General features: G+C 34.8%; 1 protein-coding gene across 7 annotated transcripts in view; it reads left to right on the top strand.

Annotated features, from left to right (window-relative positions):
- The window catches only part of LOC101744049 (fibrosin-1-like protein), a 52,366-nt gene that overhangs the window by 13,067 nt on the left and 17,620 nt on the right, over positions 1-21,679 (top strand). For 4 of the 7 annotated variants that reach the window (XM_012695486.4, XM_012695488.4, XM_012695485.4 and 1 more), the window contains exons 2-5: positions 162-284; positions 7,355-7,474; positions 8,042-8,077; positions 9,030-9,056. In XM_012695486.4, the coding sequence (XP_012550940.1) occupies positions 162-284; positions 7,355-7,474; positions 8,042-8,077; positions 9,030-9,056 (306 nt within the window). The remainder of the gene's footprint in view (positions 1-161; positions 285-7,354; positions 7,475-8,041; positions 8,078-9,029; positions 9,057-21,679) is intronic. The other 3 variants (XM_062669711.1, XM_012695487.4, XM_012695490.4) reach the window with 1 other exon arrangement.

Below are 21,679 nucleotides of genomic sequence, written 5' to 3'. Positions count from 1 at the left end.
GAACGTGGAAATTTGTGCGCTGTTAATTTCCTTTTGACATTCTATTTAATTATCTAAAACTTAATTCAATCTAACGTTTAATAATTGTCCTCGGGATCTCTTATCGTAATGTTTTAGTATATGAGAAAATAAACTTTTTAAATTATTATTTCTTATCGCAGGCTGCTGTAAAATGTGCTTCCTCGCCTCGTACCAATGCATTGTCGGCGAAGTCTCGATTACCATTGGCAGCCCTGGCGGCAGACACGACTCGTAATCATCCACCAAACAACGTCAACTCTCATGTAAGTAACTTTAAGATTATGTATCTATATGAAGTAGAAATACATAGAAATGTTAATACATTTGCATGTTACTTTGTAATATTAATGGTATAATATATCTCCGAACTTATATCACTCACGCGTATTAAAGGAGTGATATATTAAGGAGAAATAATTTGGATTCTGTTTAATCTAAACGATACACGTTCTGTAAAGTACTAATACAAAGGTAATAATTAACCATAAATATAAATCAATGAAAGTTGCTGTAAATAAATCTTTGTACATATTTAATTCCAATGCTGCAATGTTCAATTCGAGATCTGTTTAAAATTTGTAGCACGGTCTCGCAAATCGAAATTTAATTTATTCAAGCAGTCAAGCCGCGGACGTTTCTGTCCAATGTTTAAACTGTTTAATTGACCGCCATGAAAGCTTTATTTGCTTAAATGCCATTGACTGCTGCCATTTCAGTCTGGAATGTCTAATGGTGATTTTAACGTTCCAGAAATAGTTTCCTGGTTATTTTCAGCTTAATTGTAAAACGATATTTAACTTATACAAGAACACTAGAATGTTTTAGTAACTAATAGTATCTTCTATCCGTCTACTATAAAATATTTTCAAGTATTTTCTATCTGTTCACTATAAATAAGTTTACTATTCCGGTTAAAAAGGAATGTGAGCAGTTTACCCTCTGCGGTCCCCCGAGCATTTCGACAGTTCACCGCCAGCCAAGATATGTCGCAATCCCATCCAATTTGCCTCCTGTTCTCTGTGCTTTTGCTCGGATAAAGCGAAAAATCTTATTCCACTTGCTCCGGACAAAAAGTAAATACTGCCGACTTCAACGTAAATAAAACATTCGGACCGGAAGACAGCAGTTTATATGAACCAGCCGAAATCTAGGATTTCTCTTTGGTCGATATATTATTTAATTCGCGTACATGGAATGTCTAAACTATATCTGTCTTTAATTGAAATTGTCAAATAAAACTTTTAGAACATCGCGCTAAGTGTAGTCTAATAATTGAATAAAAATAAGTTTGTTTGCGAATAGAAGAAATAGTATCTCGAAGTCTATTACGAAGTCATTTGTTTGACTTAGGGTTTTATACTTGCAATCAATCATCTTCTTTATTGAAATTTGAATATTTAATATCCTTCGATTTATGGAAATTTAATTTCATGAATCTCTTCTCGTGGGTATCGTAAAAGACGAAAGGTAGAGCGTATTGAAAGTCAGCACATATTCACCAGTCAGTACCACCATCCTACCCTATTATGCCCCGAAGCAGTCATACATTCCGTATTGAAGGGTGAGTCAGCCGTTGTACAATACAATTGAGACTTCGACTTCATGTCTCAAGGTGATATTTCACGGCTCCTGTGACCGCTTTACACCGACTAGATTGAGCTCATTCACCCATCTACGCAATAATAATAAAACATTTCATTGTAGTAGTTCTTTATATAAACTATCTTTGAAAATCTAGTTTATGAAAGACTTCATAAAAATCGTAAACTTTATTAATGTTGTTTTTGTATCCTTGTTCACAACTATATACGAACTTTATCAACTATAAAGTTAAAACGCTAACTGGATAGTTGAGAGAGTAGTAAGCACGACCGTTGGCACACACTAGCTATGTTCTGAACGATGAAGCACGTCTGTGGTGTAGGCTAATAGCTCCTCGCAGATTCAATTTAGCGTCGAATAGAATATAGTCTCCCGGTGCGACGTGCACGATCATTAAGTTACGCCCTCGTCTCCCACTAGGAACCAGTAAAATTTACTTCAAACTCCTGTCGCCTTTAAGCTTCTAACATGAATTAATTTAATTACTTTTCAATTATAATAGTAATGGAGAAATGCCAAGCTTACCTTTAGTGACGTAATATCTCTCCGAAATGGTTTTTACGATTGCTTGGGTAAATAAGAGTATATTGGTAACCGATGAAAAAATATCATTTCTGTTGTCATTCAAAACCTGCACTAAAGTTCATGCTAGGAACTATGAAATTATAGTTGGTGAATGTAATTCCTTTCGATAATAATAGTATGTATTCTTATTGTGTTGCCTTTGGCAAACCTGGCGTATCGCCACCGAAATGACAAGCCGCATTGTCACTGCCAAATATTTTTTACCTGTCCGTTTCACCCGATATTGCACTTTGCTTACGTTCGAACGGCTGTCCCGCCCTACTTCATGTTGATTCGGAAAAACAGATTGTTTTATTTACGTTTATATGACAGCTACTATTTACTGGTGGTAGGACCTCTTGTGAGTCCGCGCGAGTAGGTACCACCGCCCTGCCTATTTCCGCGTGAAGCAGTAATGCGTTTCGGTCTGAAGGGTAGGGCAGCCGTTGTAACTATACTGAGATCTTAGAACTTATATCTCCAGGTGGGTGGCGCATTTATGTTGTAGGTGTCTATGGGCTCCAGTGACCACTTAATACCAGGTGGGCTGTGAGCTCGTCCACCCATTTAAGCAATAAAAAAACAGCTAATTTCACAACTCCAAATTATACATTATATATACAAGGGGATGTGACATAATTCAGTGTTTAGAAAGTTTGAGAGGGAAATGGATTTAAAAAAAATTAAAACATAATTGAGTTATTTTACGAACTAGAGGGCGTTCTGGAACAACGGAGTCTTTTGTTCATAAAATAAAATTTTCAATAAATTTTCTTCATATAAAAATAAATAAGAAGCCGGTTAGGTTTAATTTCATATTTTAATTTTAACATGTTTTAGATCCTTGATTGAGGGTTACTATTTAAAGCTATTAGTTATATTGAAAACATTTTATTTTGATGTTAAATTAATCGTAAATAATTTATATTTAAAAATAAAGATTTTCACCCAAAAAACTGGCATATTTGGTACAAATAATTTCGAATTGAAGATATCGTTTTACCAATATTTGGATATTTATTTTTAAAATGAATTGGCAACCTGTCACTAAATTATTAAATTATTATCGTTATTATAAAAACCCACATAATATCAGAATCATGTGACAGACACATGTTTTGCAAAATGTGATACAAACTTTTCTGTTTATATGAAATCTCAACTCAAACGTTCACAAAGTTTATCTTAGTTGAATAAAATATCAAATAGTTTCATAGACATTATGAGATATGTTAATTTTAAACTCGCCATTAAAATATTGCCTAACTTATAATTTAACGAAAAAGCTTATAGCTAAGATAATTAATTAAAGTATTACACGATTCAATTTTAATATAAAAAAAGAGTAAGTAAATCGAAACGTATAAAAAACGAAATGAAATGAACATTTTATTTCGGTTGGATACACACAGCTCGTTCGGCGGGATTTCTTTTCCCATTATCCGTTGTTTATTGAGAAGTCTGTATACTTTACGCCGACACGTTCGTACCGAAAGTAAATATAATATCAAACAAGTTTATTATAAGAATATTGTTTTCCTGATAAATATGCGAGAATAATAAGTGTTCCGACAATAATCATAATTTTGTAAACTTCAGTGGACCGCGTTTGTTGTAACTACAAGCAGGGTTTCGGGATAATGAAATATAAATATGCTTATTACGTGTATAAACAGTTACACATAATATTTTGACTATTATAAATAGATGTATTCAATGGGATTGCATTACTAAACCACTTTAATGAAAAAACTGATAATACCGGTAGTAGATTCTGTTGCGATTCCGCCCATTCCCGTTTCTGCCGCGAAGCTACCGTGAGTTCCAGTTTGATGTGCTAATACACTATTACATTGCAACTGAAGCTTTGATCCATTATTAAGGTACCTACCTACCTGAGCGGGCTCGCAAGCCACCTTATGACTAGTAGTTACGTAAATTATAATTTATTACATTTTTGAAGCGTTTCATAAAAAATATTAGTACCTGTCCGCGGCATTCGAACACCAGCGCAATTACTTCGCTGGGTACGAATGCACCAAGTGCCTTATCTTTTAGACCACGTCGACTTCAAACAACCATAAAAAAACATATTAAGGGTAAAAACCATTCTCCATTTTACTGCCATGGGAAACCCCATAAAATCGGGTGAAAATCGTGCAAACACCGACGGAAAAACATTTTCGCTGTAAACGTTATCTCTAAGTAAATCGTATTGTTTTTCAATAACGTGTTGTACTAACAGCTGCCTTTCATGAAAAACCGTGACCGTGTTATTAAAATGACAATTAACAACGTTGCAAAAGTTAAGTGTTATTGGAATCCAAACAATGTAGTACAAAAATGAATAATTTTATATTCAACTTACCGTTTTTAAAATATCTTTAAGTCGATATATTAGTTTGGTAGTTTACATAATATAGGTACATATAATACTTTATTATGATAAGTAACGATTGACTAATAAGTGGATTCGGTGAAAATTATGATTTAATTTTTCTGTAATCTGTATATATAACCTGTTATTCAAACGAGTATAATAGCGAGGATAAAAATAAAACAATTTTAACCGTAGTAGTGAAAATATATTTAAAGCAATCGGCTATTTTAAATCAATATTAATATGTTAATGCGAATAGATTGATATCTTAATAATCGAATCAAATAGATATTAATACGTCGATTTGACAGAATTAATTGGACTCGAGAATGGTTGTTGCGAAATAAAATTTATAAATACTGTCGAGGAACTTAAGAACGCAACTCGATCGTCAATAAAATACGTGTTTGACGTGTCAAGTATCATTACAAATTATTATCGCACAGCATTCAAAGACAATTTGTTGGACAGCAGAATATACTAATAATATAACCGTCGAATAAATTGTAAATGAGAGCAAATAATTAATTTTAATTATGATAAAACTTGCGTGCTGTAATTGGAACGTTGACGCCATATGCTGTCGGCGACTAACAAGTGCTGCGGCGTGCTGCCACATAAATTATGTAACACGTCACTTAACGACATCGCATCGGTCTATGTTGCTGTTTGCGATACACATCAGACGTTACATTTTCATAATCATGAATCCAAATTAAATTACCCTTATTTCTATAGTAATAGTCAAGTTGCAATATAAATTATAAAACGAATTATTTTTAGTATCCATTACAAAAAAAAAAGAACAATCCGTGCACAATACAGAGCGACTGGTCATGAAAAATGTAATTGAATAATTTAGGTGGTCGGTCACGTTTCGCCGCCATATGGACTTCTCATGAATAAGTGATGTTCGGCTCGCGGTCGTTGTATCAATTAGCGGTTGTGTCGCTGGTCGAGAATGGCCGCCTCCCACCCACCAATGTATAGCGACGGTCGACCGGAACAATTCAATACGTTAACCATAAAGAAGCCACTCAGCTCCGTAGTACATATTTGTAAACGAAAAATATAACGATAGATGACATAATTATTTAAAAATAGAATAAGTACAAAACAAGAATTGGTATATAGACACCTGATGCTTTGAAGAAATGGTCTGCTGATTTAACGAACTGAGGGACTAAACATAGCGCAGGTAGACTAAGAAATAATTGAATTTCGCAACGGACCCTAACTGGAGGTGATTGACTCATGGCCGAGTGTGATGAAAGGATATAAGAGGGACCATTGCCGAGAATTACCCTGAATTCAAGAATATACTCGTAACAGCAGACTAATTTAGAATTAAAGGACCGAATTAATCTTATTTGTAAAGCAATCTCAAAATTTAATCATACAATCATAGTTTAATTTATAATTAACCACAACTCAAAGTCTTATACCCTTGTTCACGTGTCAACAATGTAAACATCATTAAAGTAAATGAAACTAGTTGAGCGTAAATAGACGTGAACTAATTATGTGGCAACATAACTTAGTACAACCCGTAAAGACAATATATCCAGGGATTACAAGGATCTCGTTCGCCTACGCGCCGCGGATTAAATTGATATGTGCGACTCCGCTTGACTCGTTTATTCACGTAAAGGGTCGGAAAGCAATCCCCTTTATTAGAATGGGGACATAATCGCGTGCGTATGTTTTATTGTCTATTGCGGGGAACGAAACCATTCAAACTTTCATTGTTTTCCTCAAGACGACTACTTAAGATGCTGTTAAAGAGGGGTTGGCGTAATATTTGAATAATATTATTGTAATGATCCCTTTACGGAGTTCCCAAATAAAATAAAATGTGATCGTTTGGTAGCAAAAATACGAATGACCATTATTTCCAAGATTTTACAGAAGCTAACGACTATTTAAAGATCTGAGAATCAAATAGAACTGAAACTCTGATTTACTTTGTGATTTAAAGAAGTATATTATTTTCTGTTTGATTAACTAAATGCAATCTAAATTATTTAATCAAGGCATGTTAGTAAAATCGTGTTTTTTTAATGATTAAAGACAGTTATGTAAAAACTGTGGCGCCGAGAGCCTACATATACTATGTATCTGTAATGTCATTTTTCTGGCTCGAAAAACCGAGGAATAGGGTAAACCATATTCCAACGTAATCAAGATTTCGACCTCATGAGAGACTTCGATTACAATCGTTTAAACATATTGTGGGCTGCCAGTTAGTCCACTCAGCTACATCAAAAAAGGAACGTATAATCTGTTCCATAAAAAGCAATAACAATATGGAAGTTCATTGGACAAGGGCGGCCGGGAGTTATCCATTTATACAAAGTTTAGGTACTCGTTTTATATTCTTTTAGCCTCTCGAAAAATCGTTTCTCTCCGAATATCACGGTTGCTTCAGCGCGCCTCTTTCGAACCTTGCCGTAAAATAGACGCGAAATGTGATAAATGGAAAACTCTTTTTATTGTTAGGGCCCCGGGTACGTTGTGTTACGGGTCGGGTCTTCTCGTCAATCGCGCCCTCGCTTTTGGCCCGTCTTATCAAGTTTTCTTACATTCTAGTTACCGCTCAATTTTGTGATCCTCACGTAAAAGCTTTCCATTTACTCTTACTCTTTAACAATAGATTTATGTTTAGCCTTTAAAATCGTTAAAAACTTATTTCCACATTCTGGTTCTTGGAAGTTTTTTTTTTTACTGCCATCGTAATTAAAAGACGTAAGTATCCATTGTTATTTGACTTTTAAAATAATCACGCAGGGCATTACGCTGCTTCAAGACGCTGGAACGTCTGACGACAGTGGACGAGCATCAGAGAGACTCACTGGTAGTTCAGTGGCACCACGAGACCCCGATTCGTCTCGTGATCGTCTGAGTGACGTAAGTAATTGTGTTAAGAAACTCAAAAATATTCGTTTAATATAATCCAATATTTGTACTAACGTAAAGTATTCTATATAATTATTATTTTTCTGTAGAAGTGAACGCTGAACTGTTAAACTAAATTATTTTGATTATTGTACAACGATTCGAAAGTATCTTACCATGTTATTACGTGAAAGTCTCGCGCAGAGTACTTGACAAGCTTGTTCCATAGCATTGAACGTACTTTGTTTGCAAACGACATCGCAGTTCAGACCTCAAACGATGCATGTACGAAACGATTTCACTCAATGTTGTGGTTGTACTGAATGTTAGATTGTGAAACCAATACTATATGTGGTCTTCTGTTGCGTTGCAAAATCCGTTTCCCATTTTTCTTATTCATAAGTTTCCCGTTATTTATACTCAGTAATAAATAATATAATGCATTATAATCGTTTTAAATTCATGATTGTCTTCTGAATACTTCAAAAAGATTGATTGATAGAGAAAAATGGGAGACACCTCACCTGCCCTTATCACTGTCGTCCACTCATATGTTCGCTTTCTTTCTCCTGCCTACAGGCCAGTAGCCGCTGTAGTTCCGGAAAAGGCTATATCGTGAGTATTATTGCTTTACCTACCTTACATACCTTAGGTTCTTTGCCAACACGCTTATCTTTGTTGTTTTATAGTCTTTCCGTACACTTAAAACAAAGTAAACCAAATAAAATCATAGAATACATATTATTAATATTGAACTGACTGAAAATTTCGTGTAAATACATAAATGTAAATACTGTAAAAAATATTTTCTGATTAGATTAGAATGCAATCATAGATATGAATCTTAAACTGTACCAAATGATAATTTGTATCATGAACGGTTATATTTCTGTAATGCGGTGTGCAAATTTACCCAGATCACGCAGCACACATACAGGCTGCTCGATATTCGGGTCGTATCGCGGCTAAATCACGAGATTTGTCGAAGCGGTGCCGCTCTGTACTACATAACATTACCTGAGCCCGCCCTGAATACTTCATGCTCTGTATTTATTTGAAATTGTAATATCTCAACCTGATCCCCTGTTGTTTCCCCAGGCGCGAACTTACCTCGTAAATAACCTGTAACGTATTCGTCGATTTATGTTACGATAATAGTCTCCTTCTCCCGTATGAATTGAACTTTCACGAGGCTGACGCACATATCACTGTCGAATGTTATTTTATCATGGGATTTCTTCTGTTTTCAATTTCATTTATATTAAAATATGTCGATTGCTGTCATAAATTCTAAAATTAGCTGTCATCATTTAATAAGGACTAATTATAGTTTACGTTGATAATAATTATCATCACATGAAGCTGCCACATGATAAAAGGAATATTTTGGGATGGCATGTATTTTAAACGGAAATGAAAAGTAAACTCATATTTTTTGTCATTAAATTATACATAAATAATAAACTAATAAACTCATTATATTAAATGTAGTGGATGATACCTTGTGCATGTGATTTAAATGGTATTTGCGAAAAGTTACTAATATCTGTATTTTCTTCTTTCACAGTGTGATAGTGAAGGCGAGGATGACAAGGCAAGTACATTAGTTATTTATTTATCTTTTAATTCTTCAAACTCCCAAAGATGCGGATTATTATGATTATAAATTAATAACTGCCTAAATGAATTTCACCAATAGTCTCATAAATTTAGTGACCTCCAGAAGTTTCGGATTCAGGAAAACATTTGACTCTTTATTAATGTATTTCATCTGTTTAAATAAATAACATCGAAAAGACTTCGGTCCTTAATTAACTTAGTATTATGAATTTCTTACTGCTTCGTAGCTCAATCGTAGCGACATATAACACTACCGTATATATACTGTGATCCAGTGGGGGTTTGCCTTTGTATTCATATTGTACACGCTCTAGGGGCTCAACTAACCCGTCAACAGGTTGTGAAATGTGAGTTAAAAGGGGCCTGAATTTGAGCGTACAACTCTCTGACGCGTGACGAGGTGGCAAAGGGCGCTGATTACGAGGCCTCGCTCTGTTACCGTAATTACTAGATTGGCGCAGTCGGGAAGTGCCCATAATTAAACGCATTACGCCGTCTTTAACCTAACTACGGTGTGCTTAAAACGACCAAAGGTCGCTGTAAATTATTATAATAAACAACAAACACGTTTATTTGCTTACTTAAAAATATTGTTTTTCGATTTAAAATATAGAAAACCAGTGCTATGTTGAAGCAAAATGAAAAATAAACAAAATTGATTATCAAAAAATATCTAAATGTTTATATAATGACAATTAATGCGAACCTTTACAACATAGATGGAAAGGATGTATAAAATGAACTCGAAAACATTTAATGGTAAAAATCGTACAAATCCTACAGATAAAACACTGATAGTATTGTTCGTAGCCCGTAGCCTCACTCTTCCACGTTCCCCCTAATCTAATTATATGACCGTTTCGCTGCCGACTTGGTCTGAAACAGCCCGCCCTCAATTCTACTCAATTTTCTTCACTGAGAGCGAACTAACGTAAAACAATTTTACTAAACGATCCGTGCTTTGAAAAGAATTTGAGAATAAGTGTGATATACATTATAAAAGTAGTACTTCATGGTCGAATATTTTAGGATTATAGTTCCATTTATCCTATAGAGCAGAAGGAATGGTGACGTTATATTTTGTGATTTTATTGATTGATAATTTGATGATCTTTTGTAATAATTAAGTAGTAACTTTACTTGATAATGACAAAAAGCATAAACTGGTTTAGTCACAATGATTCAAACAGATTATGTTAACTAAGATTACACGATAAAAACTTTTACCCCGTTGAGTTAAAGATGATAAACGAATTATACTATGCGTTCATGTTAAACGTAATCAAATAGGAAGTTAAGCGGCACAATAATGTCGGTTAATGGATATCTGAAAAGGAAATCAGTCTGAGCTTGATGTTGTGCCGTTGTCGATTAATTAAATTATCCCGAGAGAAGTTAGCTCCCGCTCGAGTCGTATCGCTCTATATGAAGCTCTGGCGGGAGTGTGAGCGGTAGTAGTGTCTGCCAAAGCTCGCTACACTTAGCAAGAGAACGCCACTAACTCGATCTGATTCCACTTAAGCTATTTGCACTCCGAGTTCAATTATACCTCCACTTTGATATGCAAATCCTATCGCTTCGGGATAATTACATAGACGCTTCCGTAGAATCATTTCGAATGTCAACTAACTCTGCTTTATGTTAATTATTGTAACGTTTAACAAAATCTTGTTTTGCTTCATGTTTTGAAGTAGAACTTTGAATAACATATAACCTTTAAATATTAGATGAGAACAATTTTAGCTAGGTTTTTTGTTTATTGCTTAGATGGGTGGACGAGCTCACAGCCCACCTGGTTTTAAGTGGTTACTGGAGCCCATAAACATCCACAATGTAAATGCGCCACCCACCTTGAGATATAAGTTCTAAGGTCTCAGTATAGTTACAACGGCTGCCCCACCCTTCAAACCGAAACGCATTACTGCTTCACGGCAGAAATAGGCAGGGCGGTGGTACCTACCCGTGTGGACTCACAAGAGGTCCTACCACCAGTAATTACGCAAATTATAATTTTGCGGGTTTCATTTTTATTACACGATGTCATTCCTTCACCGTGGAAGTCAATCGTGAACATTTGTTGAGTACGTATTTCATTAGAAAAATTGGTACCCGCCTGAGATTCGAACATCGCTCAACACGAATGCACCGGACGTCTTATCCGTTAGGCCACGACGACTTCAATTGATGTAAATATTCAAAGATACCATTCTAATAATGTTTGCGTGCAACTTTAATAAAGTACCTAATTAATTCCGTTCCATTTTTATCGATGGACGATAGAAACTAAACAATGGAAAAAAGCTAATTCAATACAGATATTAAGGTTTTCACGCGTTTTATTTTATGACATTGACCTGCAGTTGTGTCATATGATTGTTTGATTAACTTTCAGGCTCATTTTCAAACCGTTCTCGAATCTTGTTAGCTTATAATGATTATTGTATAATTATTATTTCTCGAATCATGTAAGCGAAACTACGAATAGACAGGAGAACAGGTTCGGCACGCCTCCAATCACTCCATAAAGCCTATTGAGATCTACAGACGTTGTTACTTAAATTTACGACCAATGCTTTCTGAATACTATAAAACTTTAAAATTATTATGAATCAACGTTTCCATAGCAATGCTCATAATGTGATACAAATTTGATTATTCAAAGCAGATAAAACAATAAAACTTGTCAGTCGTAATTTGTCTGCACGGACAGCGACGAATAGAAACGTAACATTAGTATTCTCGTATTTAATGATTCAATAAATATCATTCATGACCGTTTCAATGTAAATGCAATTAATTAAAATTACGGTCACAAATTAAACGTGACCTGACTCGAAACTCTCGTCTGAATAACCAACCGCATAATATTTATGAAAAAATCGTATACGAATCACGATTTAATTATGTGAATGAAAATAGATATTAAAAGTACGTTAACGTTCTCACAGTATAACGGTGATTAACGAAGATATTTTATTACTGTACATTTGTAAACGATTGAATAATTTTTCAAACAAATATATGTGTAATTTCATTGTTGATTACGTCAGAACATGAAACACGAATGTACTTTTCCCGAATAGTTTCATCGATTTAGACACTTCATAAATTACACGAATTACGCAACACGATCAGCAGGGTCGTATTATACAAATTGCTCGTGTATACTCATCATCATTCATCAGGTGGGCATATCACTTCTGGTCGATTTGAGCGGGCGCGGGTGGTGCCTCCAAACCGGAGGTGGCTCGCAATCTGTGCCCAGAAGGGAGATCTGCCACATTAATAAGTTCATGAATACAAATCACATTTTTATTTCCATTAATACGTTCAAAAGTGATTATAATACTGCCTTGGTATCGTAAAACCGGTAATCTTTATCATTTTATCAATCAAATCTGGTCTTTTGATTTTATCTTTAGATTAAATATGAATTAATATGCATCCCGTAGTGTCACGATATTTATTAAAGAAACATGGTCCTTAAAAGGCATTTAAATTGTTAGTCTTTATGTAGGCTAAGGTAGAATGAAATGAATAAAATATTTTCCGTAGCTGCATTGGCGAGCGCCGCTTTGCGGAATTTACCTTACGCAAACCTGACTCGCTTAATTGAAAGAGCTTCTTTCGTTTACTGTAATATTTTATGGCAGAGAGTCAAGCCGCAACAGTTTTAAGAAAAATCGAATCCTTGCTTGCATCTTTTCAAATTGAGTTTAATCTATTTTGTTCGTATACAATTTCAACATTATTTTTTAAATTGAAGTAGAATAACAGTAACTATAAATATCAAAGTATTATTTGTTGACATATTTGTCTATTTTACTTTTTAATGTACCAATTAGCTTGTAATAAAGACCAACATCATCTTTGTTGCGAATTTTAATGGAACTATCCTCATTGATACATTACAGCTATAAATAGATGACAAAAATATCTATTTCCATTTAAACTTTAAACCATGCTGACTAATTTCGAAATACGAAAGCTAAGCGTTTCTCTTTATTTTCATTTGAATTTTTTTTGGAAAAGATAATTAAGTGAACACACCGGAAATTGAATAAAAATCTCCTTAGGTGAAATGAGTTGAATAATATTTTTGTTCAATAAATCTCTACGTGCTGATATAGTATCATGAACTACCGAAGCCATCATAAACACTTGGCTAAATATATTTTCATGTTGTATTTACTTAATACTTGTACATTTTTGTGTTACTATTAAAATTCAAATATACAACATAACTTCGTGATTAACATAATGTTTCTGAAATGCTCTACTTTTGTCTTGTAAACGAGCATAAAGTGAAAGAACAAATTGCGAGTTTCCCCAGTATTTTCCTCGCTCGGAAAAATATATGTTTTATTAAAGCTCGGCATTTCCGAGAGCAGAGCAACCCTCGGGCCGGGGGTGGTTCGTGGAGGAGTGGGATGAGTTCGGCGGCGCGCCAGTGTATAACAGACAGTAGAGGGATATAAAACATATTTACGCGCCTATAAAGTACTCTCGTACGCTCGCTCTCCACCATTTTCTTTTGTTCCTCGCTAGCAGCCAATGATAATGCTTTCTCCCGTTTGGTTAAACTTATTTCGGTGTCGTCTTATCTGGCTTTTCTTCGGCACTTTTATTTATAACCGAAGCGAAGTGGTGAGACGTTACGACCTTAACTAAATGATTTTGGTATTACTTTTTATACTGTGTCATTTTCTTGTTTTGAACAATTTCGTAGACTATGTAGGATTTTATGTGATTTATAATAAAACAGATTCGCAAGATAAGCTTTTTTGTATAGATAGAATTTCGTATTTTATTTCACTCGAGATTCAGATTTGTTGTATCCGTACATTTTAAAAGTACACATATTAGCAATTTCAAGATACAATTTATGAAGAATATACCCCTCTTCGAACTCATTTTCTATTCAACTCACAAGTGCTTTAGAAAGGCGGCGTGACAGTCGTTTGTTAATGTATCTTTACAGCTTTATACCTTAAACGGCCACAAACAAGGATTATCTTCTGTTTTATAAGCGCCGGAGAAATACGTATACGAAACAGAAACACGTACGCCCAACTACAAATGCTCAATATGAAACAAAGATACTGATTCAGACCAGGAATCAAACCCGGACCCCAGACAGTAGCAACTAGACCAACGGGGCGATCTGACTCACAACCACCAAGAAACAATTTTAAATGTATGTTTCGCTTAGATATCACCTCTAGATTTATGGTTTTGAAATTGCAATCGAAATGCAGAAAACTGGTTATTGGAAGAACGTGAAATAGAGATAACTGTAAACATTCAACATTCTTGAGCAAATTCTGTTACAGTTAGCCGACAAAAGGTAAAGGACACACTCAAAGCTTTTCAGAACGAGTACCAAGAAGCTAAAGCGTTAACAGTAAAGCGTCTTAATCTTACGGACTGTAAGGCTCTAAGCACAACCCGTGCGTAGGTGAGAGGGTGTAATAACAAGAGCTCCCTCACTCCGGTACCTCGCCCGCAGGCTTACCCGCTTGCAAACTTCCACGGAGATTCCTATTACGCTGACGCGCTGTGTTCTAACCGGCTTGACTCTGATAAGATCTGAACTATACCGTTGTAAACTGAACCTTAAACACGCCGCTTAAAACTTCGCTGCTTTTTTGTACCAGTTACACATTACCTACTGTTTTGTTTGAAATATTTTCGAATTGTTCATTGGCTTCAACGTTGTTTTTTTTTTCATATCTTTTGTCAAGTTTATCTTCGAAAAGGTAACTTTTGTAAAAATTTGTTACTCAAAAGTCAAGTCTACAAGCTTGCCAGTTTCAGAGCGCTCATGAACAAGAAGACGTCTCGTCAAAGGGCTGTAATTATCCGTAGGTAGACGAGTGTTAGCACTCAACACGAGGTCGAGATATCTCTCGACAGATCAGCAGCTCACTCGGCACTGCACTCTGCGATTCCGTTTGTCGCTGCACCCGACTGCGGTTTAAGCTCTCGCTCTGATAAACGCGTGTCAACGTGCTTTGAATGGATAGCACATTTAACCACTGTAGAGCACTAGTGAGTCGGGATCACTGCGACTTAGTGCCAACATTCATTCCTAAAAGAGCCTGTTTTCAATGATTCATTAACATTTCTATTGTCCAAAAGTAAATAATATGCACCGAATTAAATAAATTCATATCCAATTACTTAAAATATTTTTCTTCAAATGTAAATCTATATTCTGGTTTTAAATGCCAATTAATAAATATCATGTTAAATATTGTGGTTTTTATAAGTTACAAAAAAATGTCGATAAAAATAATATCTATTTGGCATGATTTAGTCATTATCACGACGGCGGCGTCTTTGATATCATCATCACCTTTCGCATTAGTGAGATACGCAGTTATTTACACACATTAAGCGTTTTATATCAGGCATCATACGAAAAACCTGCATCCGTTTACTCAACAAAGATAAGTATTAAAAGTTCAAGTCTTGGAGTCGTTTTTCTTGTAAAATGTTACCGGCACCATAGAACAAGGAAAACAAACAAGCGCCCGACAATTTGATAAAGTCCGTTGAAATCAACGTGATTTCAAACATTAATAATTTGCTAACTTTACGACAACAGCCAATTTATGTATTATATTCCGTCTTGAGTGGAATTTCAGGGAATTATTATAAAGTAATCTAAGTTAGTCGACCCGTGCCGAGATGAGGGGGTTGACAGGTGTTTAAATATACCACAGCCGCTTCACCCGCTCGCCTTGGAAATTCATTGTAATACAAGACGCCAGCTTCGGGTACCGGCCGTGTGAGCTTTCTAAACTTGTCATTCACTACGCGGAAACCGTATACACACGTTCATGTTACGTAATCCAAACAGTAATAGTACAAGTCGTATTGATCTATAGTTTGAACGTCGGGCCAGGTCAGGGCTTAATAATAAGATTCTCTTGGTGTTTTTGTCTATAAAAGGTCCAATGAACTCACGATTTAGGTACCTTGTTACGTATTTTTTTGTTTGTATGGTTACCGGAGCCGATGGGGATCACATGAGGTCTAAGCTTCAATTGTATTGTATGACAACGATTTTTCAAATTAGATTTCATTAGTGCTTCGCGACAAGAAGGCAGACTGATGTCATCCAACTATACAAACTACTACCACCAGTATCACAGTTTTACAAATTGCTTACATGAATAAAACAGACATCAAATATTGCACATTAATAATTATCGTACTGCTAAACGTAAGAAAAATACGTTATCCAGTTCAGAAATAACAATCCAATATCATGTTACTGTGATTAAAGTATAATTCAAAACGTTTAACAGACAATAAAACGAATTTTTAATGGATACCGGAACAGAACCGGTCGTACAGAATCGAGCTCTCGTGTAATATCGCAACTGAACATTCTCTAGAGCTCATTTAAGGTTTTTATCCTCACCTTATGTTTATTTTTTCACTTCCCTTCCTTTATATCGCAATCCCTATCAGTTACATCATCGGTAAAGGGCTCGAATAATCATTGTCATGTATAATATTTGTGTAATCTTTGTTAATCGATGCGGTCAGTGGTATACGGATATTTTGCACACGACTTTCTTTATTGCCCTTGTAGGCAGACGATCATACGGCCCACCTGATGGTGAGTGGTTACCGTCGCCCATGGACTTCAACAATGCCAGGAGCAGAGCTAAACCGCTGTCTACCAACGCTGCCTACAGTTTATACCATGTAATAAGTTAACTTTATTAATAGATTCAATTCTAAGTTTGCGTTTATAAACAAGAAAGGACAGAACCTCGTAAGTAAACACAAAAAAGTTTTAACAAATAAAAGTGTTCCCTTAGTTTGTTAAGGTGTTAAATTACACGGAACATTTTTCGTCGACATAAGAACATAAATAACTTTCGTTATCGACGCCGACACGCCGCTATCGCCCCATCTCCCTGCCCCCGCGCCCGCAGCTACCATTTAAAGTAATTTGTCCTCAGGAAAACATTAATAAACCAATTATTTTTTATTCGTGATTAATGTCGGTTTTTCTAATAAATTAAATAACCATAATCGTACTTGTACGGTTTTCGTTCATAATACGATTTTATGAGGCGCCATAAAAGTCGGCACTGTAAGATAACGTCTAAGAAGACAGATCGTTATTATAATATGGACCCTAAAGCTGTATTCTGAGGCACTTTAGTCTCAAGTCGCGACTCACGTGCTATTATTATTTGTATATTATGTCGTTGGGATGCGTCGACTACTTTGTTGTTTTACGCTTCGTCTCGAAGCAACTTTATGCATCGCGTCATTACTCCTCGCCGTTTTACTTAGTTTCTCCTTTATATTTTCAACTCACGTTACCATGTAAATTTATTTTAAAACTAGCATTTGACCGTTGATTTTTGCAAGCTAGCGCTCAATATGTTTTCGTGGTTCTTTTTTTCTTACTGGTCTGTGTAACTAATTATGTTGATGTAAACAAGGATTAAATGCAAAGAAAAATAATACAAACCTTAAAAAAAAGTACAATTCACTAATATTTGAAATAATAATTTCACATAGACATACACAATTTAACAACACAATTCAAACTACATTTAAATATTGTGCTAAATGTCGATAAATAAAACCATAGTTGTCCGTGACCTATTATAAAAAAAAACTGTAAAGTAAACGAAACGTGGGGAATTATATATTATTTATTTACATGTATATATTATTTGTCTAAATTCGTTGTTCCCTTATTATGTTTATACCTTCATAAAACAAATTCTTAACAGCTCTCTCATCATAAAGTAATATAACTTTGAATTGGCCGTAAAAAGGAAACCATTTGTCAATTAAGCTCTTCATTTGATAGCTTTACAAACGAGTGAGTATTGCTGAAAAGTTTAAACAAAACAATTCGCCCCAACTGGAATTGTCAGCGTGTTGACGACAAACGTTTCAAAATAAACTACAATTTTATACGGAGAGCAAACAAAATAAGTTAGTGGTTCCGTTGCCTCGTATTTTCCTGTACTAGCGCTGAACGTCGGGCGAGGTTGGAAATTCGTTTTAATACTTTGTTTCTGCACAGCTTTACAGTTCCGTGTTCTGAACAAATATTTGCCCGGTTTCAAGTTTATATAATATTTTTATATTTTATTTTTTATAAAAGGAGATTCATATTCTGTGAGGTTACAGATTAAGTGAGAACAGTAACAATATAATAAACGAACTTATAACACTAAGCCTCATTACTAAAGTGTAATATTTTTCTTTTAATCTTGTTATTAGAATGTTTTCATTAATTCAACTTAACTTAAATAAGTCGAGATCATCAAAGTTTCTGTTGTAACGTAAACATGTCATTTTTATGGGAGAACTTGGGCCAGCATTAGTTTGCCAAACGGAAGGAATAAAAGAGTATGTGGCCAATTTGCGATTATATTATAAGAATTTCATTAACAAATATACAACACTAGTTTATAACGAAAAGTAGCTCCATTTTGTAACCGACGTTACCCTCAGTCTATACAATTAAACTTTTACGTAAATCCTTTAAGTTAAATTGGTTCTTGTCATAATCTAAAGCTTAGTGTTCAAAAAGTTTTTTTTTTATACTTTTTCTTTTTATAATTATTGTACAGAAAATCCAAATAATAATAGCGACTCCTGTTACAAAACCAAATAATATTAAAACTTAACGTATTACGTTTGAGATGAGACGTTTCTCCACCAAGACTTTTTCAGTCGGGGATTTTTTTGTGGTACTATTTTGCGGTCTTTTTCGCTTGATTTGTTATTCATTGGGTAATTAAATTTTAATTAAATCGTTTTTAGATACATATAACAGTAAACATAAAAGTTTTACCGATGAAACCGTCTACATTGATTAAATTGATTGATGATACTATTCAGTTCAAAATAGTTTATATCCTAAAATAAAACATATCAGCAATCAATGTCAGACATCAGAATTAACCTAAATTAAAATATCTAAACGAGAATGATAATATAAATAATAATTAAATATGAATTGAGGAAATACATAAATTAAATAACATCAAAAGATTTTAATAATAAATCACTTCTAAGAATCAGCTAAGTGTTGAGAGCACGACGTAGTATTGCGGTATTAAATAAAATGACAAAACCACCACGGTCGAGTTTATTCATTACATGCCGCCGCGAGCGCGGGGTGGTCGACCCACCCTCGTCCTACTTCCCTTATGGTATAACCTCGACAAAATACCGCTAAAATTGGACTGTTTTTATTAAGTTCTTTCTTTATCTCTTTTGGTCTGTTGCATGTTTTTGTTCATTCTTTATTACAACTTCAAAAAGGAAAAGTCGGTGCAAAACACAAAAACGTTACATTATTATAGTATTATATGTACATACGTTAAGTGACTTGTGCATACAAAGATATTTAAGTGATTATTTTCGGATACATAAATTAATATTAATTAAATAAATTAAAAAATATATATCAATCTGGAGTATAAACACAGGCACAAACTGTAATTTGTATTCCGAACGCTTACAGAACATAATTTAACACGATTGTTATATTTTAATATGATAAAACCAGATTCCTGCTAATATATTAAAAATGAAATTTAGGCTATAAACTGAACTCAACATACTAAAACATTACTTTCGAAAATATAAGCTGTACCTTTTTTTAAGCAATTTCGAGTACATAATGACATTACCATCCATACCATAGAGTAGGTCGTCGAATGTTCAAAATTACTATCTACAAAAACTATTAATTTAACAGATGTGAGAAACGACTTGCGATGACACTTTGATAAATCTGGTATGATTTTTCTGTATCATTAAATAAAAAAGTTGTTAAGATGCCAAATAGTTGGCGAGAGTGATAAAACAAAACGGCTGGCAAACGACCAAGTCGCGCACAACGACACGAGTGGATGAGCGTACGATTTGTGTCGCTGAACTGAGCACTCTATACTCAGCAGTACCGTGACGCCTCCTGTCTCATACGGATACTGTGCATAGCGCAGATTCGCTTGGATACATTTTAAATAGAGCTGCCTGTTCGCAATTACACTCCCTTTGAACGTACGGTATGCGCCGTATATGACATTCAATTCAATTTAGCGCACAAAGGCCGAGCTGAAATTCTCTTTCCCTTTGACGGTCCTCCAGTATTATGTTCCTTTGTTGACAAAATAGGCTTAGGTTTAATGGTGACGTATTAACGCATTAACATAAACAAAGACGATCTATAATTATTGTCCATTTATATAACGTAATTGTCTAAAAAAATTTTTTTTTAACTGTAAAAATATGCAAAGATAAATAATCACTAGTGGACTTTACATTGTGGGTGTGGGGTATTCACGTTGTGATGTCTATGGACTCCAGTCACCTATTTACACCAGGCGCTCTGAGCTCGTTGACCCATCTACGTCATACTTTATTTATGCATTGCTAAAATAGGCAGACAAAGGCAATGGTTCATTTTCTGTTAAATGTTTACCGAAAACCATAGGATAATCCACAATATTACCTATACAGTCATGACTAACCTTGAAACATGCGTCTTGATGACTGATGATCTAGACAAGCAAAAAAAGGCAGGATGGGTCCGAGCGAGTTGTAACATGGCCTACCACAATTACAAAACATATGACATATAATTAAGATATTATAATTTTAGCAAAATATCTCTAAATACATAAGAGATGTAAGGTACGCCTTCTTAAAAGAAGTTTATTTTCGGGTACGCTAGCGAAATGACTGACGACCTTGTCTATGTGCTTTAACATCCAACGCGTAATAAAAACGACAGAATTGAATTATCGTTCTAATTAATTTGGTTCATAAGCGTTTGACATATTTTTACATAGTATCTCAATATAGCTCAAATTGTCAATTGAACTTGATCATAAACACAAAATAATTCCTTAGTAGATTTGCTAAAATGGCTACGGTTCGTTTGTATGCAAAATTTTATATGTGGTAGAGTTAAGTCGTTGTTAATTAATTTAAGTCGAGCGAGGTGAGCCTCGATTAGCGGAATAAATTGGGCTTGCGGCGGGCGCAATCCCCGGCGCGCAGTAAACACCGTCGACAACAAAGGCAACTCAGTACTCGCCCCTGCACGACCTTAATGCTTACTCATTATTTATTCACATCTATAACGAGATTGCCAGTGCTCCCGGTTCCCTTCTGTTGTACACCACTCTCGTCCGGGCTTATTTGTTGTATCTTACGCGTCTTTTTTGTCGCAACGTGTGTGCAAGCAACGGTTTGCTCTTTTCACTTCGATAATTCTCTTTATTCTCACTTATAAACCAATAAAGAATTCGTTTCTTTGTAGAATGATACAGACGAGCATGCAGTCGAACCATATACATACGTATAGTAAAGTTTTAAAGGAATTCAAATGTTTATTTTTATTTTATTCATTAGCGGGAAACTGCTCGTTATTGCGAACTTTGTGACGGAGGTCTATTTACAGCAGTTGACGTCTTCCGGCGAATTATAACAACCACGATGATTTCTTATACAAAGTAGAATAAATTATGGAACATACATACTATATGTAAGTCTTTATGGATCACGTAACATACTTTAAAGATAATAAAT

This window comes from Bombyx mori, chromosome 8 (genome assembly GCF_030269925.1).
Source record: "Bombyx mori chromosome 8, ASM3026992v2".
In the NCBI taxonomy this organism is placed as follows: Eukaryota; Metazoa; Arthropoda; class Insecta; order Lepidoptera; family Bombycidae; genus Bombyx; species Bombyx mori.
The sequence above is the reverse complement of the archived record's forward strand: the minus strand, read 5'-3'. Positions and strand labels throughout refer to the sequence as shown.